A 24,359-nucleotide genomic window follows, 5' to 3' on the forward strand; every position below is an offset into this window, starting at 1 on the left:
TCTTGTTGCAAGTGTGCTCATTGGTTCAATCTCCTCCTCCTTGCACTTCTCTCGTCCTTTTCTGCACAAACTATATTAATGATGTTGTTCATTTCTTTTCATTGTTTTTCAATATTATCCCAAAACATTTAGGATTTTAGTGTCCAAAAATGAACAACCAGCAGAGATTTGGATCTCTCAGCAGTTCCTGTTTTGAGCTGCACAGCTTTTGCTCCAAGGGTTTTTCGCCGCAGAAAGGTTGCAATTATCAGTCTGATCATGATCAGTTGACATTAGGACTGTTATCAGGTACTCGTGTTTAATTTCCTGTCATTTTCATTACCAGACTTGACGTCATTTATGAAATTAATGTACTGTAGCATCAGGTGCCGCAGACGGCGAGCGGCTTGACTGTGGTTCCAACGGTGTAGGGTTCCTGTCGCCTACGGAAGACGAGGACGATGACAATGATGAAAACTTTGGATCCGGAGACACTTTACAGTCTCTTGTTCAGTCTTGTCATCGTTGTGGTAATCGAGGAAATAGGTGGCGGGAGAAGCCGAGGGGACCGACAAACGATGATACCCAAGAATGGAAGCACCTACCATCTCAACAAAATAAGTCGAGCTCGAGAAATTTGATCCAATCTTCCCTCCTAAGTTTTGAAAAAAATACTGATGTGAGTATGTTGTTGCAATTCATCATAATTATTTTATTTTATGCTCACACAGAGGGAAAAAAAATTGACGTACACTTTAGGGAAAAGTATTATTTTAGTCCGCTAAGTATGCCTAATTTTAATTTTAATCCGTTAACTATGTCCATTTTTGTTTAGGTCCAGTAACTTATTAAATTGCTTACTTTTAGTCCTCTAGCAGATTTTCGGACAATTTTACCCCTATGAGTGCATATGGACTAAAACTGTCTTTCAAAAGTTGCGTAGGGGTAAAATTGTCCGAAAATCTGTCAGAGGACTAAAAGTAAGCAATTTCGTAAGTTACTGGACCTAAACAAAAATGAACATAGTTTTTGGACTAAAATTAAAATTAGGCATACTTAGCGGACTAAAATAATACTTTTCGCTACACTTTATTATCAAGGGTTATGTTATAATTTTATAATATCTTATAACAATCTCTCTCTATATATAGTTTCTGAAGAAATTTGTAGTTTTGGAAAACTGAATAAGTTTAGGAAAAACTGAAATTTGAAAAGTAAAGGTAGAGGTTTGTAATAAATAATGAGGAGCAGAACATTTGAAATTGGATCATTTGGGGAAAAAGAAAATGAAGAGAATATTACGTTTTTAGTCCTTTAATTTTATTCTATATTAATTTTAGTCCTGTAAATATTTTTATTTTTTATTAAGTCCTTTAAATTTCAAAATTGAGAGAAAAATAGTCTTTCGACGGGTGTAATTTTGATTTTTTGGATGGAAAAAATGACATGGCAAACCAATTGGACATTTATTTGAGTTCTTAATCCTATGTGGCTTTTTTACATGAATTGGAAGACATGTTTGAGAAGGGCGACCGCGGAAGCCTTCCGCTACGGTGGGTTACGACAAGTCGTCGCAGCAATTTAGCAAAATAAAAAAAGTTGATTAATTTTTAATTAATTTAATTAAAAGTAATTAAAAAAATTAAGAGAAAACTAAGTTTCTAAAGAAAGTTAAAAAATATTTTAAAAAATTAAGAAAATTGATTTACTTCTTTTAAATTTATAAGTAATATAAAAAACTATTTAATATTATTTAATTATAGTAATCCCTAGTCAACTTCAGGCTTATGTGATTGTACATGATGCAATACACGTGGATAAATAACTCAACACTTAAGCAATGAAACGACATGCGTGCAATTTTCAGCTAAAATTCAAAAATTGACCAGAAAAATACATATAAAATTTTAAATCAGACTTAATTTCATCAATTTTATAAATTAAAGGACTAAATTAATAAGAGACATATTTACAGGATTAAAATTAATATTGAATAAAGTCAAAAGACTAATTTTTTTTTAAAAATATATATATATACAAAGTTGGAGACGGATAATTCACTATGTATATATATATATATTTAAATATATATAAAATTTTCCCTCCCCCTTTCACTTTCATTTTGTTTTTATTTGAAATTAAACGACCGCTAAGTTAAAACATCATTGTTACACGAATGTTATTATCTAGACCACATAAAACTCGTATATAATTATGTTTGCATAGCTTTTTGTTCCAACAGACGTTTGCACGATTTGATGACAGGTTGGGAATTTCGAGTGCAGCAAAGTTCAACAAGAGAAGCAACTGGAATTTGCTTCTAGCAATGTTGCGTCTGACAAAGAGGCGACGAGGAACAAAACGCGGATTAGATGGACTGAGGAGCTTCACAAGAAATTTATCGACAGCGTCAATCGTCTCGGAGGTGCTAAAAGTAAGTATGAAAACAAATACAAATATGTACATAAATTGAAATTAATTAATTACAGCTACCTTCCTGAAAGTTGACATAATTACAAATATCCAGTCATTATTTAAAAAATTACAAATACTTTCTCAAATAAGAAACAATTGTGCACGCCCACTAAAATGTGATCTACTTTACCCTCGTTTATTGAATTTACCAAAAGAAACATTTAAAAACATGTGAAAGAATTCTGATATTGGGTTAAATAAGTAATCCATAGAGCACATTAGTCCATAACTTTTTAAAATAATATACAAATTTTAATTTATAATATAAAAGAGCATTTTGGGTGGTTTATCACAAGAATTGAATGAAAACTTAACTAAAGCTAACAAAATTGCTCCTTCTCAGACGGGAGTTAGAAAAGTAAAGGGATATTTATAATTTTTCGAATAATCAAGAGGTATTTTTAATTATGTTAGATTTTAAAGGAGGTAGCTGTAATTTACTCGAAAAAAAAAATGACGCAAAAATATTGAAAATAAATTAACATGAAGCACTTGTGTTGTTGGCTGAGTGCAGAGGCAACACCAAAGGGAATCCTTAAGCTAATGAACTGTAATGGATTGACCATTTTTCATGTTAAAAGCCATTTACAGGTCCCAAAAACTACTCATGAGTTCATGTTCTTGATTGTAGATTAGCCCTTTATAGATTCATGAAGATTTTTCCTTTTTCTTTTTTCTTTTCTTTTCCACAGAAGTATCGTATCGCTCAACTCATGGCAGAAGTAACAGAAGGTAACACTTGAATTTACTATGTGATAAGTCTGCTTATCTACATCATTTGTTGGAGGGGTGAATAGCAATTTATCCTACTGTGAAATTGAAAATGAACACATACCCCTATATGGAAAAAATATAGCAATTTACTTCCCTATACTTTTTAAAATGAAGTAATTTACCTCCAATATGAGGAGGTAAATTGCTTCACATATTGGGAGGTAAATATGAGGAGGTAAATTTACCTCCTCATATTGGGAGGTAAATTGCTTTATTTTAAAAAATATAGGGTGGTAAATTGTTGTACTTTAAAAAATACAGAAAGGTAAATCGCTATTTATTTTTTTATAAGGGGATAATTTGCTCATTTGCGATATCACAAGAGGGTTGCTTGCGTTCTCTCTTTGTAGGAGTGAGGGCGTGCGTAATTCTGTTTAACATCTTTTTCTGTAGTTTTAAAGGGTTTTTCCCTTTTCTATTTATTGTTTAGTGGTACTTTTTATTACATGGTGTTCTGTTTTTTCACATAGTGACTAAGTTTTTTGTTGGTCTCTTGTCTTATTATGAGAAGCAATAATTCTAAGTAGTACTAACACAGTATAATGGAATGAACACCCCTGAAAGCGAGCTTAACACAATCTTAAACTTGTGCTAGTTGTTTTATATTGTTTGGAGCAAATTTGTAATTACACAATATTAGGACAAAAATCATATTTTTGATCCGAGGATCTTTTCTATTTAGTATCATTTATTATGATTTTCTTATATTACATTTCATAAGTTGAAAATTTTATGGATGTTAGTTCTCACGTCCATTTTTTGTGTAATAATTAGCAAAAACTGTACGAAAAATCTTTACAAGGGTAGTTTGAATTTAACCCTATATAGTTTGACGGGAGATTGTACGTATGCTATAACCTTACGGAAATTCTATCTTAATAATAAGAACTTGAGCCCTCACAACCAAGAGGTTGTGGGCTCGAGTATCACAAATATAGGTATATGGTCTACTTTTAGGTTGTTACCACTTCAAAACTGACTTATTTGTGCATAATGCAGGAAACTCCGAGCAGCTCGGTCCAAAAACGTAAGCGTTAAACGTCCTGCTCGTTGTTTTTGTCTTTGTAAAACCACTTTCTCGGCACTGACATTCATCCGTCCGCAGGGGTTTGCAAATCGTGGAAGCTTTGCGGCTGCAGATGGACGTCCAACATCGTCTATACGAACAATTAGAGGTTCGGACATCACATAGTCTTTTTCTTGCCGTTTTCACTCAACGTATGGTTACAGTTTCATGTTTTGTTTCTAATTTTAGAGTCAAAAGAAGTTGCAGATGAGGATTGAGGAACAGGCAAAGCAGCTTCAGACAATGATCCAGTGCCAGTTGAAACAAAATAGTTAAGACTTCTGCTTGTCGGGAATGAATAAAGCTGTTAGCAGTCTTCGTAGAGAATCATATTCTTTGACTAATAATCAGCAATATTAGTACCAAGTTTTGCACTAAAACCACTTACCTCGTACTTGTGTGGGATGGATTTATTGCTGGCCATTCTCCCTTGTAAGAGAAATTTCTAGACGAGTTTAGTGATCAGAGTTTTATGCATGATTTTCATAGTGGGTTAATTTTCTATCCTAATTTTTATTTCATTTTATATATATATGTCAGGCGTATAAATTTTTTTTTAGATAAAATTGATGACGTAATCTTTATACATGTGTCTATAATGTTTTTTGTTTTTAACATAGAAAGGAACTTGATAATACAAAATTTACTACAAAGATTTTTTATTTTTTATTTAAATGTAAATTTCATTAAGTAAATGGTAGAGTCATACAGTACAACAATATTTAACGTGTGGGCTCTCCCTCGACAAGCCAAGAGATACACTATGTTTTATAAAACGCACAAGAACTAACAGAGGGAGGTAATGCAGCACTAAGTATCCTCCGCCAAACATCCTTTACAATAAGAAGGGCGAGCGAATCAGCCGTCCGATTCGTCTGTTCAAATCGCCGAAGGTTACGTTCCCGCCATATGTAATAGACATAGGAAGCCAACAATACTGGATATGCCACATTTGGTGATGTTTTTCCTTCTCCATGTTGCTACTTAGATTTAATGTACATAGAAACTTTATCGTTGGATTACAAATATTTGAAGAAGCTTGGATAGTAGTCAAAAACTTGCTTTATATCCGAAGTAATATTATAGTTAGCTAGTATATTTGCAGGCTAGATTTGAACCAGCAATTTCAGACAAGTTAATTAGAAGAAGATTCCCCAAACCTGTTGGATGTTGCTGATGCAGGTTGTTCATGCTATTGGTAATATACATTGAACACTAAAAAAAAAAAATTACTATTTGCTATGGTAAATACTTATTATTAACCACGATAAATAAAATCGATGCAAAAAAATAGTTTTTTCACTATGAAAAAATTATTTGCCACATAAAGAACAATGGTAAAGATATTTGTCATGATTTTTATCCATGATAAATGTTTTATTAGCCATCCCAACAAAAATCACGACCAACAATCATTGTATGGGCATGGTTAATGACTATTTGCTACATTAATTTATTATTAACTATGATAATTAGCCATGGCTAAATGTTATGATTCTTGTACCGAAAAGAGGCGAAATATACATGGAATCAGTCTCAGTAATTAAATTTTGAATGTCGAGATCTTTCGCAAGGCATAGTCCGAACCAAAGTGCTAAGGGTTCTGCTCTATTGTTTGTTGTAATTCCCACTTGATCCGGCTCGAAATCGCAGCTCACTTCTCCAAGCCTGTTATCTACCTTCTGTTCCCGACCACCGATATTCTGAAAATGAGAAACAAACGTTACTTAGCCGGGAAGAGTCCCGACGAAGATACTCCGACGCTCAAGTCAGTTTTCATAAAGATTAATATTCACAGAAAAAAAAATCTCATCTCTGTCTCAATTATCCCAAATAAAAAGAAGACAAAAATTACCTCACTCCTTAGGATTTTCTCCCTTTTATGTTAATTGCCCCCACGTCCTACTAACATGCTCTTTCACGTCTTCATGTCTACTCTCCACTTTACGCAAATGGTGCTAAGTGTCCGAGGTTATAGGCATTAATTATGCCATAAATACGTAACCCTCAAGGGGTTGACTCTTGGTCAAATACCTTCAAGGCGTGAAGTCCTTTTTACCCTTCTTCAGGAGGATATATTGGTCTTTTCCGGAATTACCCTCATCATTACTCCCCCACTTTTCGAGTGACATCACTCTAGAAGTCGAAAAGTCTCATCCGACTGTTGGGCTGGTGATCTCGGAGTGTTTTCGAGCTTACACGTGTCGCTCATCGCCCTATTCTGCGATTTATATCTTTTTGCAGTACAGATGTCGCTTGTTGATTGGACAACGGACGAATTTGAAACCGCCTTCCTTGTGATGTATATACAAATTCATTTCAAATTGTCCTTCTCCTCCCACCTATACTCCTCGACGCCGCTGCATTGAAGAATTTAATCTCCAGTTGTTCTCTCCAGTTGCTTCTTCGTCAACCTTCGATCCTCACCTCCATTGACAGGTACCATGTCTTCTCCTAATACTTTTGACATAGGGTCTAATTCCGCTGCTGTTTCTTCTTCCACTCCATCCAATATACTTCTTAGAGATTTAGTGCCTTCTAGACATAGATCTCGCCCCCCTACTCCCTCGAATAGGTCTAATTCTAACGAAGTCCCTGCACCTGAGTATTCCCAATCTACGTTGCAGCGAAACCCTTGGATGGGGATATTGTAAGGTTACAAATCCAAAATATAAGGGACAAGTTTTTTATCCCCTCTAACTATGAAATAATTATTCTTCGACCTACCGACCGTAGGCACCAGCCTCCTCCCGGCTTCTGTTCTTTTTCCTTTCAACATTTTGAAGCAGGATTGCGTTTTCCCTTGGCTCCTTGCGTAGCCCATATTTTGCGCCGCCTAAATTTATGCCCTATGCAATTGTCGCCCAATTCTATTCGGCATATTATCCTTTTCGTCATTATCATGCGAGTACATAGGTTTGAACCAAGTTTCGAAAACTTTTGGTCACTGTACTCCTTTACGACTTCCGCGCGATCCGGGGATGCCGGTTTTTTCTATCTAACATCTCGCAAAGAGTGTAGGTTTCTTGATCCCCTTGCTTCCAATGTTGGTCCTTGGAAGACAAAATTCATCTTTGTCAAAACTCCTCCTGGTCGCGAGTGGCCCTTTTCTCTTGATTGGAAGGTAGATAAACCTACCCCTGTGATCGATAGTAAGGGCTTAGATAGGGACCAAATAAGCAGCATTACCACCTATCGGTATAATCCAAAGAAGATTTTAGTAGAAGAGATCCTCTGGCTTGCTCACTTAACTCCTGCTCCCCTCCAGGTGGAGGGTTCCTTAGGTGATACAATTTCTCACATCTTATTTCGTCTGGTGTGGCAACTTTTTAACTGAATCCTTCTCTATTTGCAGTGAGCATGGTGAGTCAAGCTCGCATTAATCGGCGTCTTCGAGCCCAATTAGAAGCTCGTGCTCGTGCTCGAGCTACTGCACCCCCTGCCTCCTCTCTTCAGCCTACCCCTGTGGCGTCCTCAACACCCGATGCTGACATTCCCCAAGCCCCTGAGCCCACTCCTACCGAAGTTGGTAGCGAAGAGACCCAATCAAGGAGTTTTCGTCAGCCTCAATCCGTGATCCCTTCAATTAGTGCAAGGTCGCAAGATCGCCCCCTGAATGAAGAAGATCTTGCTGAAACTTCGAGAAAGCGGAAATCTCGTGGTAAGTCCCCCCTTCGACCCAACTCGATTAGAACACGGTCTCAATCTGGTGAGGAGGGATTACCCTCTGAGGAGACTAGGCTGGAAGAAGAAAGGGATATGAACATGCTGCGGAGTATCACGGAGTGTTGGAGGACCGCCAGGTTAGACCTACGTGGCCCAGATCATCCTATAGCTCAATTGGAAGGTGAGAAATGGGTTCTAGACTGGCAGATTCTTGGGAGCTGTACGATGCGAGCTGCCTCCCTTGTGACCAAGCTGCTCTTTTACATACCCCCTTCACCAGAATGGAAGAGCACTGTGCTCATTCCCTAATTCAGGTATCTCTTCTTTTGCTTCTTTCTCTATACTTTACCCTTTTCTGACGCTTACTTTTTCTTGCTAGACGGCTAACTTCATACGAGGCTTAACTCTAAAATGTGCTGGTTTTCGCCAAAACCATCTCCTAGCTGATCGAACAAATCGAGAGTTGAGAGCTCAAATTATTGCCTTCAATGCCAAAGAAGAAGAAGGGTTGAGGTCGAGGTCGTTGATGGAAGCCCGCATTAAAGAGCTGGAGACTCAGATGGCTTCTGAGGCAGAAAAAGCAGCTACAATCGGGGAGAAGAGAGGTTTTGAGGCTGGCCATGCAGCGGGAAAAATTGCAGGGGCCATTGAAGGTCGCGAATCCTTTCTTAAATCCGAAGAGTTCGCACAGCAGGTTCGTGAAACTCGCCTTAACGGTGTCCGGGATTTTCTGAAAACCTCCACTTTTGACACAGCCGTTGAAATTAAGGCAGCCGACTACCTGATGCAAGGATTTGATCGATGTAAGTCTCAAGCTACTCTTCTCCATGGCTTTGCTCCTGGTTTTGATGTTTCTCGCCTCAATCCTTGCCTCGATGCCAACCTCCAACCTCTGCCAGATGAAGATGACTCCCCCGCTCCTGACAATGATGAATTTTCTGTTCTTTTAAGCGAGATTGAAGATATGTAACTCAGTTCTTGGAGTCTTTTGCTATTTTGTTTAACTTTCCTTCTTCTGAACTTATCGCTTGTGATCGTGATAATTGATCTTTCACAAATTCAATCTACATCTTTCATATAATTTACTCGTATAAACCATAGAAGAACTATTTTTTGAAATTCCTAGAACTTTAATTAATCTTTCACAGATAAAGAAAAGAACTTTATTTGCCTTTTCCAGGCCATATTCTAACCTTTCACAGGTTACAACATATATCGGTCTTCTACAGACTATACGTTCATAATCTTTCACAGATTATTCTATCCCGTAGCTGATATCCTTTAATTAACTATCCTTTCTCAGGCACCCTTCTAAGGATATTCTAAAGATAGAATCTTTTAAGATTCTGTATGTTCCACGGTCGTGTTACTTCATTACCTTGAGTATCTTGTAACTTATAAGTCCCTTTTCCGATGATCTCAATGACTTTGAAAGGTCCCTCCCAATTGGGATCGAGCTTCCCAACATGCTTTGAAACCTCCACCTTTCTTAATACCAAGTCTCCCACCTGCAACGATCTGGGTTTTAAATTCTTGCTATGACCTCTCAGCATCAGACTTTTGTGGTGTAGCATCCTTACTCGCGCTGCATCTCTTTTCTCTTCCACTATATCCAGGTCGAATGCTCGTTGTCCTCCATTCCTCTCGGGGTCGAAGCTTACAATCCTCTGCGATTCTTCACCTATCTCTGCAGGAATTACAGCTTCAGAACCATAAATTAAAGAAAAGGGAGTTTCACCTGTTGAAGTTCGAGGAGTCGTTCTGTAAGCCCATAGTACTCCCGGGAGCTCATCACTCCATTCTTTCTTTGAACTCAACCTGGCCTTCAAATGCTGCAATATAGTTCTGTTCGTTACCTCTGTTTGACCATTCGATTGGGGATGTCCTACCGCAGTAAAGTTTTGTTGTATCTTCAATTCCTGGAGCCACGCAGCTATCTTTCTACCTTGGAACTGTGTCCCGTTATCGGATATCAACACCCTGGGTATTCCAAACCTGCACACTATGTTATTCCATATAAAATTTATAGCTTCTCTTTCGGTGATTTATGAGACAGCCTCCGCCTCCACCCATTTAGAAAAGTACTCCACTGCTACTATGACAAACTTCTTTTGAGCTTGAGCTGGAGGGAAAGGTCCCAGTATGTCTATACCCCATTGGTCGAATGGGCACGTAACTGAAACAGGGGTCATTGGTACTGCATGCGTGTGAATCTGTGAGGCAAATTTCTGGCATTTCTCACACCTTCGTACGAAGTCCTTGCAATCCTTCATCAGCGTCGGCCAAAAATACCCCTATCGAGTTACCTTCTGGGCCAACAATCTGGCCCCCGAATGGTTCCCACAGCTACCTTCATGAATTTCCCGCAGAACGTACCTAGCTTGTGGATCATCCAAACATTTGAGAAGAGGTCCTTCTATTGTTCTTTTATATAACTGAGTCCCTACTAACGCAAATCTCGGAGCTTTAAACTTTATGCGTCGAGCATGCCCAAGGTTAGCAGGTAAGACCCCTTCTTTAAGGTACGCTGTGATATCTTCTATCCATGGGCATTTTGAAGTTACCACGTTAGTTTCCATCCCTTCTGAGATCGCTGATCGTTCCTTTATCATCACCGTGATTTTCCTGTCCTTTATCCCTGCTAATGTAGCCCCTAGCTTTGATAAAGCGTCGGCTCTTTCATTTTCACTTCTCGGAATTTGCTGGATAGTGCATTTGGAGAATTTCTGCATCCATTCTTTTGATCTCTTCCAATACTCCGTCATAGACTTTTCCTTGGTTTCATACGCTCCCTCAATCTGCATAGCGACTAGCTGCGAATCTGTGTAGACTTCAAGGACCTGCGCTCCAGCTTCAAGTGCTAGTTCCAGACCCAAGAGCAGGGCTTCATACTCGGCTTCATTATTTGTAGTTTCATTATTTGTTGTAGAGAAAGATAATCGCACAGCGACCTCAATCTCAATACCTCCGGGTCCCTCGATCAGTATACCTGCTCCTCCATTGCTAGAATTAAAGGATCCATCCACGTGCAACATCCATGTTCCTGGATCCTCTGGGGCGCCGGATATTTCTATCACAAAGTTAGCTAAAATCTGAGCTTTTTCTGCTGTTCGACTCAGATAGGTAATGTCGAACTCTCCCAGTTCGACTGCCCACTTAATCATTCTACCTGAAGCTTCTGGCCGCGTGAGGATATTTCTGAGGGGCTGATTCGTCCTTACTACTATCTGATGCGCCTGGAAATATGGTCTCAATTTCCTGGCAGTCACGACCACAGCTAGTGCCAATTTTTCGATCTCAGCATATCTGGTCTCCGCCCCTTGTAACATTTTACTCACATAATATACAGGGTTCTGAATCTTTCCCTTTTCTTTTACCAATACCGAGCTAACCGCATTATTCGAAATAGCTAGATAGAGGTACAATATATCCCCTTCTTTAGGATTTGCCAAAAGAGGCGGCGACCTCAAGTAACTCTTTAATTCCTAGAAGGCTCGCTCGCATTCCTCGGTCCAGTCAAATCCTTTCACTTTTCTCAATATTTTAAAGAAATGTAAATTGCGATATGCAGATCTAGAAATAAAGCGATTAAGAGAGGCGATCCTACCTGTCAATTTCTGGACCTCTTTGATGGACGTGGGTGATTTTAGGTTCAATATGGCCTCTATCTTCTCAGGGTTTGCTTCTATTCCCCTCTCGCTGACCATGTAGCCTAGAAATTTCCCTCCAGCAACACCGAACGTACATTTATTGGGATTGAGTTTCATCCCATGTTCTCTCATGATCGCAAAAGTTATCTTCAAATGCTCTAAGTGTTCGTCGGGCTTATGACTCTTAACCAGCATGTCATCCACATACACCTCCATGTTCTTCCCAATTTGCTGAGTAAACATCTTGTTCACCAACCTCTGGTATGTTGCCCCTGCATTTTTCAATCCAAAAGGCATAACATTATAACAAAAAATACCACGATCAGTCACAAAAGAGGTCTTTATTCGATCTTCCGTTGCCATATAAATTTGATGATACCCTTGATACGCATCCATCATAGAGAAAATTTTATATCCCGCCGTTGAATCCACTAGGACATCAATCCTAGGCAACGGATAGGGATCTTTTGGGCAGGCCTTATTGAGATCTGTGAAATCTGTGCACATTCTCCATTTACTACCCGATTTCGGTACCAACACCACATTAGCTAACCAATCCGTGTATTGAACCTCGGACACATAACCTGCTCTAAGCAGCTTATTTACCTCTCCCTCAATGATGGTATTTTTCTCACCTCCGAAAGTTCGCTTCTTCTGTTGGACAGGTCGCACTGAAGGGTCAACATTCAACCTGTGTACTATCACCTCCGGGTTTATACCTTGAAAATCTGATGGGTCCCATGCGAACATATCAACATTACTTCTTAGGAAGGCGATCATGACACCCTCAAACTGCCCTAGATTGGGCCCTATCTTGGTGGTCTTCGACGGATCTCTTTGTATCAACTCCACCTCTTTGTGTCCAACGGGCTCTAACCTTCCCGCCTTCAATGTTTGCCACTCTTCTTTCTTTGCTCCCTATATTTTTCTCTTTTCTTTCTTCTCACCCTTTCCCAAGGACAAGTTATAACACCTTTTAGCTTCAATCTGGTCGCACACGACTTCCCCTATCCCGGACTGAGTAGGGAACTTTATCTTGAGGTGGTATGTTGACACTACCGCCCTGAAAGAATTAAGTCCGGGTCTCCCCAGGATAACGTTATAAGCAAAAGGCATATCAACAACTAAAAATTTTACCATTAACGTTCTACGCTTTGGCTCTTCTCCCAGGGATGCGGGTAAATCCACCGTCCCCAGCGATGCAACCTCGCCTCCTCCAAACCCGACCAACGTAGTACTCGCTGGTTCCATCCTTACATTATCAAGCCCCATCTTATTCAGCACTTCTTTGAAAATTATATCTGCCGAACTCCCATTGTCTATCAAAACCTTATGGACCGTGAAATTTGCTATATCCATCCTTATCACCATTGGATCATTATCTGTCACGATCCTTGCACCTACATCTCGATCTCCGAACACGATCTCGGGGTTGCCCGTCATATTTACCCCTTGCTTACGTCGCTCCAACCTACTCTCTCTTTCAAATCTCCTCCTAGCTCTTCTCGACCATCCCACTGATCCCCCTGCGATAGTATGGATGATGCCTTTCACAGGCGCATTTTCTCCTACCGTCTGGTTCTCTCGTTCAGTTGCCCAATTTGGCCTGCGATCCCTGCTTCTCGACCTACCTCTTCGATCACATCTCCTTTCTTCAAAATTATGAAGGTTCTGTCTCCTGAAATACCCCTGTCGAACCAACCGCTCTATTTCGTCCTTCAACTGGTAGCACTCCTCTGTATCATGTCCTTTCTCTCGGTGGAACCGACAGTATTTGTTCGAATACCTCTTAGCTGGAGTAATCCTTGTGTGCTTCGGCCATATCAATACATTATCTTTTTCCACCAACATGAGAGCTTTGGCCCTAGTCATATTTAAAGGGGTATACTTACTGTATTTCGACTGGTAAGGTGGTTCCTTTTCTTTCTCCCTTTTAGGTCGCACATCACGATCTCTACCGAATCTTCCATCTCTCGCTCGTTCTGATGCAACTCTCCATTCCTAATCCTTCATTGCGTTCATCTCCTCTTCGTCAATGTATTTCTGCGCCATCGCCATCAACTGCTCTGTATCTATTGGCGGGTCCCTTGCCAAAGCAGATGCAAAAATCCCTTTCTTCAACCCGTGGATAAGGATACTAGTCATCATATCTATCCTGAGATCCTGCACCTCCAACGTTTCGTTATTAAAGCGTCCCATAAAACTTTTCAAACTTTCATTCTCTCCCTGCCGAATAGTGAATAAATGCGTGGCCGATCTTTTTTGCTTTCTCTTACTTGCGAAGTGGAATGCAAATTTTTGTACCAATTGCTCGTACGACTCTATGCTGCCTGGGGGTAAATTCGTGAACCACTCTTGAGCCTTTCCTGTCAATGTGGTAACAAACAATTTAGCAACTATGGAACTTGACTGCCCATATAAATTCATTACCATATCGAAGGCGGCTAGATGTTCTTGGGGATCTCGTGTTCCATCGTATTTTGGGAGATCTGGCATCCTAAAACTCGGATTAGGCGTTTCGATAAGTATCCGATTAGCAAAAGGTGAGTTACGATTGTGTGCTACTATCTCCCCCCGCTTCTTGAGTTCATCAATTTGCTTTCCCAGCAAAGCTATCTGTTTACTAACGTTGTCTACCTCAGCTCGAGATATAGCTGGTTCCCTTGGACGACTTAGAGCCCTACTACTGGACCCGACCTCCGAAGGCGGATGGCCTTTCTTATTCGCTCCCTGTTTACTCATTCCCTCGAGATCGCGCCCTTCGTCTCCTTCCTGGAACAACCTTTTTCCCGCTACTTCTTTTTCAAGCGGAGTAGCTGTTCTCCTTTCGTATGCTACAAGGGCATTTCTACCGGCTTCTTCCATCATCTGCTGCAGTTCTCGTCGGGTCAAGTGTACAGCTAATTCCCGGTCAGTCACCGGAGTTTCCATTTCTCGCCGTGACAAGTGTGCAATTTGTTCTCGGTCTTCCGCCGGAGTCTCCATTTCCGGCATATGCTCCTTAGAACGTCTCTTCGTCACCTAACGTTCCCACAGACGGCGCCAAAATGATCCGGCTCGAAATCGCAGCTCACTTCTCCAAGCCTGTTCTCTACCTTCTGTTCCCGACCACCGATATTCTGAAAATGAGAAACAAACGTTACTTAGCCGGGAAGAGTCCCGGCGAAGATACTCCGACGCTCAAGTCAGTTTTCATAAAGATTAATATTCACAGAAAAAAAACCCCCATCTCTGTCTCAATTATCCCACATAAAAAGAAGACAAAAATTACCTCACTCCTTAGGATTTTCTCCCTTTTATGTTAATTGCCCCCACGTCCTACTAACATGCTCTTTCACGTCTTCATGTCTACTCTCCACTTTACGCAAATGGTGCTAAGTGTCCGAGGTTATAGGCATTAATTATGCCATAAATACGTAACCCTCAAGAGGTTGACTCTTGGTCAAATACCTTCAAGGCGTGAAGTCCTTTTTACCCTTTTTCAGGAGGATATATTGGTTTTTTCCGGAATTACCCTCATCACCACTGAACATGCATACTGGGCTTGGCTTTCAGAAAAAAAATAATTAATCACATGATAAGTGTATTACACTTATTTTATAATTGATTAAGTTCGGCCAAATATATCGAAACATGTTTATTTTGTTTAAGTTCCTTCCTAAAGAAGCTATCTAGACTGTTAATCTTGGACATCGCTTGAGTATATTTTTGTGGTTTTTTCACAAAAATGTATCTATTTCGAAATTAGCCAAAAGATGTGCAGTATATGCTGAGAGTTTGAAGGCTGTGATTTTTGAGGGAATTTAGGACCATTTTGAAAATATTTAAACTAATAGGAAATGTTTGATGGATGAATTTGAGAACTTAGTTACATTTTTTAAAGCAGCACTGCACAAAAATTTAATTACCAAGGTAGCATGGGGCCTATAAATTTTAAATAGATCAATTTTGACTAAATTTTAATTTTCAAAATTTTGAATTTTTTTAATATAATGAATTTTCCTATTGGTTGTTCTAAAATTGAAAAGTTATATTTTTAATTATGAATTCATTCTAGTACGTACTGTATTTATATATCTTTATCTATGTCTATAGTATATAAAAAGAAAACCTCATTTTCACTCATAAATAAGGGTTACTTTATAAAAAATATCCTTATGTATTTTTTCAGCCACCTCCTCTCAAATTTTTCTAACCATTTATATTATCTATACTAATATGAAAATTTCATTCACCAATTTTATAGTTGTGTCGATAATATCTCTAAATTTATTTTATTTTATTTATTTATTTTTTTAAATGTGATGTGTTGATTTATATATCTTATTCTTATATATAATCTATTTTAAAGCGTAAATAATTATTTATTATATGCACGCAAAGACGACATGCTATAATCACTAATATATATATATAGATATACACACACATATATGCAACCAAAGAGAGAAAGATATGTAGCATGATGATGACTCAAATGTTGGTGACGGATCTAGTGGTGGCAGACGAGTCGAGCCAGCTCGGAAAGCTAGCGAGTAGTTAAAATTTTTATATATTTAATTTCCTATTCAAACTCAAAATTGATTATATATTATAATTATTAATCAATATCATATATTTTATTTTGGATAATAATAAATTATGATATTTTTGTTTATACATTTAATCTTTATACAAAAATAAATTCAATCAACAACTTAGTAAATTATAATATTTTTTATAATTAAAATTACTTTTAATATGACACATATAAACTTTACGTTATATTTTAATATATATTTGTATTGTGTTATACTTTTTTAAATTGACAAGTAATTCACTTATGATTATTTTTTATATATTTTTTTTATTTTTATATTTATATCAAGATACATACTAGGCATTATGCAATCTATTTTATTACTTATAAATTTATGTCGAAATTTAATGATTCCTAAGAATTAATCTAAAAATCATGATAATAATAATAATGATGATGATGGTTGAATAATTTTAATTATTTTTATTATTATTTTAATATATATAATGAGATCAAAAAATTTAAATAATAATTACGATATCTTAAAATTCGAACACCCGATTCATATTAAATTTAAATATATATATATATAAGACTGTGTTCATTAGATCATATCAGACGGTATGATTTAAAATCACATAGTCTGATTCAATGACACACTATTTTGAATGATTACTCTTATGTTCCAAATATGATATCTCGACATCCATATATCCAATAAGTTTATAACTTTACCAAATGTATTTTTTTGTAAAGTTTGATTATATCTAACGGTTTGATCTGAATTTTGATAGCCCGATTAACCCATGTTGTTCAACAATATAACATTTATAAATATATAAATTTATTGCAGATTGTGAACATATATTAATCTCAACTATAAAATATTTTATGTATTTCAATTGCATTATTCCAGATAATGGATACTTTTCTACAATTTTAAATTATTCAGTATGAATTTGCTTTTTAGTATATTTTACTAATTATATTACTACTAAACTAATTAGTAGTTTATATTTATAACAATAAATTAAAATTTTATATTATATTTTGATATATTTATAACATAGTATACATTACGCAATCTATTTTATAACTTATAAATTTATATAAAAATTTGGTGATTCAATCACATAATTTAATCTAATAATAATAATAATTAAAAAATTATACCAAGTTCGAGCTCGAGCTCACCAAAAAAGTTGAGCTCGACTCATTTACACCCCTAGATGGATCCGATTCCTACAGTTAATAAAGCTTACTCCATGATTCTTTTAGTTATACAAAGGGGGAAGAGGAATTGGGTCTTAATCAATCAGAAAGACATCCAACTGTAGCAAAAATCATCGGAATCACAGCGGCGTAGATCTGTTGATGTTGGGCTGAAGAATTGGGAACCCCTAAAACTGTGGTTATCAAGAATTATGGATTTTCTCAAAAATCTCTCTTCTCTCACACCCACTACCACACCTCACGACACACACTAAACCCCTAACTTCCGTCGGCGGTGATGATGGTGATACGGCGGAGATGGCAGAAGACGTCATTGAGGAGGAAGGAGAAACGATGATAGTGTCAGCAACGAGAATGGCGGTGATCATGCTCGAACAGCGCGAACAGAGGAGGACGGACGCTCGCATGCGACGGGTTCATTGGAACACATCCGGTTACAATTCAACATTGAGGAATTTCTCACTTTGGCGCACAAAGTGATTGATAATAGCGATCACGCCTCCATTCAGGCGCTGGACAATTTGAAGATGAAGTGGAAACAAAAGTTTGGCTTTTTCCATTCGAGTCGTGTTAAGTCAGTGGATGAAAATCTGTTGGTAAACTTGAATTTTGAATTTAATTATATGTAATATACAAAACTACAAACATATCCAACATAACCTATGATGAGCCACGAAATTTGCTCCCATTTCTCTCTCAGAATATTCTACTTTTGTTCTATATAGAATTTGATTCAAGTTAGAACATAAAACAATCCAAAAGTACTAAACAATAATGTTTGTTTGGAGTTATTTTTCTTCTTGTTCTTTGTTCTATATAGCAATAGGAAAAGAACTATATCTATTCCATAGTGTGGTGTGGACAAATTAGAGGGATTCTAATTTGGATCCTAAAGTGAATGGAAGACGAACGAAAAGGGAAATAATGCACGTTGATGCTCATATAAAGAAACAAAAGGTAAAGTTTCATGTTATATTTTTGTGCCTTTTGTTTCATCCCTAGCCACATGTCTTGACATGTCTTAGCCACATGTTACAAAAGGAACGTCCCTTTGAACTATTTTAATTTTTTTTTATTTCACGCTTCGCCGCATTTCCGGACCATACCGATTTTTTCACCCTCCTCTTCCATGAGAAACCATTTTCTCTTTGGACCTAGACAAGATCAAATCGGGTCTTGGGCTTGGACTTCAATGGACTAGGCTTTGAATGATCAAGCCTGATTATGTTAGTTAGGTGATGACTTAATATAACTCTCCTCATTGTTCTTTATCGCACGCCTCATTTCCTATGAAGGGATGAACGTGGGATTGAGAAGTTAAGATGATGAGTATCATAGAGATTGAATCAAATATGTATCAGTAGGAGATGTTGATTAGTGTGTCAGGTTAGTGGACCCGAGACGCAATATGCATCCATATTTGAGATAATGATTGAGACTTTCAAATACTTGGAATAAAGACTCCTTCGGGATAGACCTAAGTGACATAGAGTTTGTAGTCTTCGAATTATATATTGAGATATAGACTCCTCTTAGAGATAATGTTGTGTACACCTATAAATAGAATACATAGTTATGATCAAATTAGAACACACAAAAACACAAATGTGTTAGAAATGAATTGATCACAATACTCTCTCCAAATTTATTTTCTCTAATTTTTCTCTCTATGTTCTTTGTTGGAGCATCACCATAGATTCCTTGGATTTGAGAGGTGTAAATGAGTGGGTTACTCTGATACTAATCCACCGACGCGAGCAAGGCGTGTTCGTGATTTCCACAATGTAAGAGCAAGATCCAACGAGGTGAAGTATTGAAGATGCTCGTAATGTGATCTCAAATCAACAAGAAAGACAATGTGTTCGTGATTCAATCAAAAGCATGAGCTTGCAGACGAAAAAGATTCGAATACATGATTCAACTACTTCCGCTGCTAAAGTTAATTCAATCCACAATTATGTGTCTATATGATTTTATATTTATATACACATAATTACTTAATTATATACAAAATTTATTTATGAAATAATTACATAAATTATCTACTGTTATTTCTCGACAAAGCCAGTCAATTCATGACATTCCAACACAAAATGAGATGGTAGAAGGTACACGTAGTGACGTAGATTAAACCAACTTCATTGATCCTTTCCAAACAAATTTTTAGTGTCCAAACAGTCCTCAGTGGCTCCCGAAATAAAGAGTCTGAAAGCTAAATCCAGCTACCCTAAACACGCCATACCTCCATTAAAATCTCATCTCATCACATCAAAATACTCCATGAAATAAAAAATTCCCTGCTTTCTCGTGAGCAATGAAAGCCTCACTCACTCTCCGTGAAGACCCTAAAAACCCGATTGTCAAAGCCAAGATCCCACTAACCATTTTTGGCGTCCCATTCTCCTCCAGGGTCGAAGCTGGAGATTACAAGGAGCTCTGCATCAGTTTCAGCACCGCGTTTCGCTCCGGCCCGCTGCTGAGGTTCTCCTACAGGCCTAACGATTCGTGCCGCCAGTTTGGGGTGACGTTGAGAACCGGCATCGGGAAGTTCGGATCGCCTGCCGAGTCGCCTATATCCATTAGCGCGGAATTCAACTCCATCGGTAATAATTGCCGGCCCAGCTTTCTTCTCCAGTTTAAGCCTCGATCGGGGGATTTTTCTGTTCGGAGTCTTGTCGAAAGTCCGCAGTTGAATCTGTCTTCTGAGAATTATGAGTCTCTGGCGGTTGAAAATGTTGTCGTCTCGGAAGAGAGACTGACTTGGAATCAGTTGTTTTCTCGTGCGTATGGGGTATTGACTGAAGGGGAGATGCGAGCGACAACGTCGGTGCCAGTAAATCATTCGGTGGTGAGGCTCGGGTGGAGCATGAAGTTTCTTCCTCCGGTAGCGACTGCGGAAGGCGGCGGTGGTGGTTCGTGGGCTGAGTTTTTGTCGAAGGAATTGCCGTATCTAGTGCTTCGGAAAATAGCGGTCGAGCACGTGCCCGGACAAAAGGCGGGTATGGGAAAGAAGATGACGTGGCAGAGGCGCGTTTGGGCTTGAAGCCGGAACTTGATTTGTTAAAGAGCGAGAATCAGTTAATTAAGAAAGAGAGAATGGAGCGACTTGAAATTTGAACTGATTTCTGGGGGGAGAAATGTGGAATTCGACGCAAATAATGTGGGAAAAAACAAGAAAATCGTAATAGTTCTAGACTTGTAGTGGGTACAAAAAAGTGTGTAATAATGATTAGTAAAACGTCATTATTTATTAATAAAGTTATACGGTTTAGGTTTTAGATAGTTATATATTTAATTAATTTTTATATTATCTATTTATAATTTAATCATTAAAATTTTTATTGCCAAAATACCCTTAAATATATTTATTTACCTTCAAGATGTCACTTTCTTTAATTTTCTCAATATTTTTTTTATTCACACATTTAACATTAATTTGTTTTGTCAAGTTTGGCCAATTATTTATTTACTTCAAATTTTTTATTTAATTTAACAAAAAGTATAATAATAAAATTTTAAATTAAATTATGCCCATAGTATAAATTTATATCTTAATTCTATTAAGATACAAAAAAATATTGTGCTTATTCATTTAATTCGTTTTTTCTTTTCACACGCTCATCCAATGTGCCACCCGCTAATTATAATATTTATCACAATATATATTTGCCATTTCTACCAAACTTTTTTTTTTTTTTAAAGTAAGAGTGATGAACTATTGTTAATTGAAATAAATTGATTACCTACTATTCAATAAAAACAACATCCCACGCAAAAGGCAAGGCTCGAGCCCATAATCTCTAAAATTATAAAACCTTAGACCTCATTGGCCTATATCCACATACCCTTATCCTTGCAACATTGCATAAAACATACCAGTCCCCAAATCCTCTCTGTATTTGTCTAAACATGTTCATATATACCTACATAGACATATATACATATAAATATTAGACTTATTAAGTTGAAGTACTTCTGTAGGGTAAGAATACCTTTTACAAATATTAGCAGGAAACTGTAAAAGAAAAGAGCAGTATGTAAAATCCAAGACCAAAACCTACATATAATAATAGCCCACAGGAACAAAATTGATTTACATGAACAACATGCTATTGTCAACACTAGATATTTTACAAAAACACTAACTTAAAAGGACAAAACAATCCATCCATCCATCCATCCACCTATAGTTTGGTCTATATGCTAAATTACTGAACTAAAGCAATCAAGAAGTTAAAGGGAATGTAACTGGATTTGGCATAATACAACAATTCTAAATCAATCTGTACTTTCCATGATGAGATATAGTTAGTAGATACAGGCTCCTGACTCCAGCACTAACTGCCACACTATCTTACATCCTTCCCCCTATCTACCGACCCTAGATGTTTGCTATTGCATAGTTAACCTCTGTCCATTGCTTGCCCATGTAAGAAGCGACCACCCTCGTCTGTCACAAGGAATCACGATGAGAAGCATGTAACCAGGGATGATACTGTAATTAAACAAAATGTACTAGCAAATCTTTCCTAATAGGAACGTAGTGCAACTTATACAAAGTTTGGCCAAGTCCATTTGCATTGGCAATATGAAAGAGACAAAAACAGCACAAAACTGAAATTTACAGACAAACAAAAACTTGCAGTCCTTTTGGAAGATTAATACACCAATTGTTAGTGTTCCTAACTATTTCACCGAGCAGTGCTTTAAAAAGTGTTGCCATTTTTTCCCCTGGTACATTGTCAACAGATTTCCAATAAAAAATGGTTGTTAGCAAGAAATAAACCAACCGCTCAGTCATTCCAAATTGAGCATCTTGAGAGAGTGTCATATTGGAAGCGGCCTTAACTCAGCAATCAAAAGTCTTACTAATAAAAATGGACTTGAGCCTGCTCTTGTGCATTTGGATCCATAACATAAGAAAACTCTCCAATGCTTTAGTTTCTGTAGGGGCATGCTTTTTCAGATTATTGATTTGATTTCAGTTGTTTGTCAGTGATCTCTTCCTGTAAACTAAAAGGTGTGATATCTTCAACTCAAAGGCCAATACATGTGAACAAAAGACCAGCATTATCATGGTCACACAGTGTATGCTATTGTTCTTTGTATTTATTTATAATTTTTTTTGCTTTTTCTTTCTAGTTTTCTTTTCCCTATTATCTCTTTCAAACACTCAACGTCATTGACCAAAAATAACTGTAATTTGTAGCTATCATATTAGTGGTAGCTTCCCAGCAATCGGATGCCTAGACACACTCGGAGATGAGAACATCAAGCACAACTGCTTTTCCTTCTTTGGGTTCACTAAAAACTGACCAGGAAACATCAGGTTTTATTGTAATCTTAGGTCAGCAACCATTGAGGCATCAGCAATTTAGACTGTTCATATAGCAAACAGAGAGTGTTTATCTGAAAAAATTATATAACTGTCAATGATCAAAACAAGAATCAAGAAAAAATAAATGCAGAAGCATACCACTTTCACCATCCGATAAGTCTGCAAGCCTTGCAAGAGCATCAGTAAGTGCTAGCTCTTGCTCCTGTTCCACCAAAAGCAAAATAATACAACTATCTGAAATAGAAGATTTTGCATGAAATTAAATAGTAGAAAATGTAGAGATCTCAACCTTCAGCACTTTCTTTGCCTTCTCTATCTCCACAGGGTCAGGGTGGGTAGCACCAAAAACCCTCTCCACCTGCCAAGTTTCAAATTCAATAATAAGTAGCAATTGCCAAAATATATATACTAGACCACCATTGCCTACCTCCTTGATTAGAGTATCAGTATGGAGCAACTGAATGTCGTTAGGTCCCTTCTTTCCAATGCCATTCTGCGATGGTGGAAAGTCCTTCCTGGATTGACCTTTTGCTAGTCCCCTCCCTCTTCCAGAACCCGGAGGATTATCTCGAGCAAGAGGTCGGCTCGTTCCATGGGCTGGCCCACCATAGCCTCCATGACGAGAAATTCCCGGGTCTTCACCTTCCCACTGTATATCCTCTGGAGAAATCTACAGATAAAAAGGCAAAGGATCAGTGCAATACTCAACATAACCCTGTTCTTCGCTAAGAATCTAAGATCACTATAGTTTCCTTAATCATTTACAAGTTGATACTTTCATCTGTGGCAGAGATCTCTCTCTTCTTATTATTGTACAATGGTGCTTACGCTACTTGGCAAAGACACTTTATAAGGCAACACGTGTGAAAATTTCGCACACCCAATGCACTCAGCTTGGCTTCTATTTCTTCTTCTTGTTGAAAATTTTTCTTGTCCTAGAAATTGCTATTAAGCTTTACTTTATCCCCATGCTAAAAAGCCTATTCCCTATATCAAACATACCCTTTGCCTCAAAACAAGACATCCCACGAGAAGGAAATTTCAATGAGGTATTACAGGAAAGTTTTCTTCATTATCAAAATAATAAAGGTGATATCAAGATAACATCATCCAAACTATACCGTAAGCCAAATTTTTACATTTGCTTTGCAGGTTAAAACTAGGTATCCAGAAACCACACTTCAAAAGTGCTTGTTGTCCAACATGAATATACACATATAGCTGATAGCTCAAGTGTAACTCTAAATGAGGTGTGCATTAAGAAAAATGTTCCAATGAGATATAACTAAGTGAGAGGAGTAACCTTGACCACCAAAAGTTTTGGTCGGAATATAAATTAGTCTTGAGTGAGTCTCTCCCAAGAGATACTTCAAATATCGCAAGGACAATTAAGGACAGTGTGGACGAGAATGCATGATAATCATCACTTCAGTAATGTTTAAGTAGGGCCATTAAACCACTTAATAAAACAACAATTTTGCATTGCTTCATAATAATAACTTCACAACCAAATAGACAAATAACCAGTGGCGGAGTTAATGGAGCATTAACTAAGACCTGGAAATTAGCAAGGTGGAAAGTAGACCATCAAAATTATAATGAATCGAGCGCCAGAAATTCACTATGCAACTTTACTATGGCAGTACATATCGCAATGGC

The 24,359-nt window shown here is 37.6% G+C and overlaps 4 protein-coding genes across 13 annotated transcripts in view; 2 read left to right on the top strand and 2 right to left on the bottom strand.

Annotated features, from left to right (window-relative positions):
* LOC105173373 (protein PHOSPHATE STARVATION RESPONSE 1-like) lies at positions 110-5,273 on the top strand. 8 transcript variants are annotated; one of them, XM_011095081.2, is made up of 8 exons: positions 110-288; positions 360-658; positions 2,245-2,413; positions 2,969-3,045; positions 3,147-3,186; positions 4,228-4,255; positions 4,334-4,403; positions 4,484-4,661. In XM_011095081.2, the coding sequence occupies exons 1-8, from the start codon at positions 150-152 to the stop codon at positions 4,568-4,570; spliced, it is 909 nt and encodes a 302-aa protein (XP_011093383.2). In that variant the 5' UTR covers positions 110-149; the 3' UTR covers positions 4,571-4,661. The 8 variants fall into 8 exon arrangements, with proteins under 8 accessions (XP_011093383.2, XP_020553373.1, XP_011093384.2 ...); XM_020697714.1 differs by having other exon boundaries at positions 4,493-4,661; XM_011095082.2 differs by having other exon boundaries at positions 4,502-4,661.
* On the bottom strand, positions 12,529-13,482 carry LOC105173779. The gene has a single exon (XM_011095658.1). The coding sequence runs from the start codon at positions 13,480-13,482 to the stop codon at positions 12,529-12,531; it is 954 nt and encodes a 317-aa protein (XP_011093960.1).
* On the top strand, positions 19,677-20,405 carry LOC105173780. The gene has a single exon (XM_011095659.1). It carries the CDS (start codon positions 19,677-19,679, stop codon positions 20,403-20,405), a length of 729 nt encoding a protein of 242 aa, XP_011093961.1.
* The window catches only part of LOC105173374 (protein EMSY-LIKE 3-like), a 6,444-nt gene continuing 3,485 nt past the window's right edge, over positions 21,401-24,359 (bottom strand). For all 3 annotated transcript variants that reach the window (XM_011095085.2, XM_011095084.2, XM_020697963.1), the window contains 4 exons: positions 23,128-23,370; positions 22,990-23,058; positions 22,839-22,902; positions 21,401-21,812 (listed from right to left, as the gene is read on the bottom strand). In XM_011095085.2, coding sequence (XP_011093387.1) covers positions 21,766-21,812; positions 22,839-22,902; positions 22,990-23,058; positions 23,128-23,370 — 423 coding nt within the window. In that variant the 3' untranslated portion in view covers positions 21,401-21,765. The remainder of the gene's footprint in view (positions 21,813-22,838; positions 22,903-22,989; positions 23,059-23,127; positions 23,371-24,359) is intronic.

Source organism: Sesamum indicum, linkage group LG11, assembly GCF_000512975.1.
Source record: "Sesamum indicum cultivar Zhongzhi No. 13 linkage group LG11, S_indicum_v1.0, whole genome shotgun sequence".
Lineage (NCBI taxonomy): Eukaryota > Viridiplantae > Streptophyta > Magnoliopsida > Lamiales > Pedaliaceae > Sesamum > Sesamum indicum.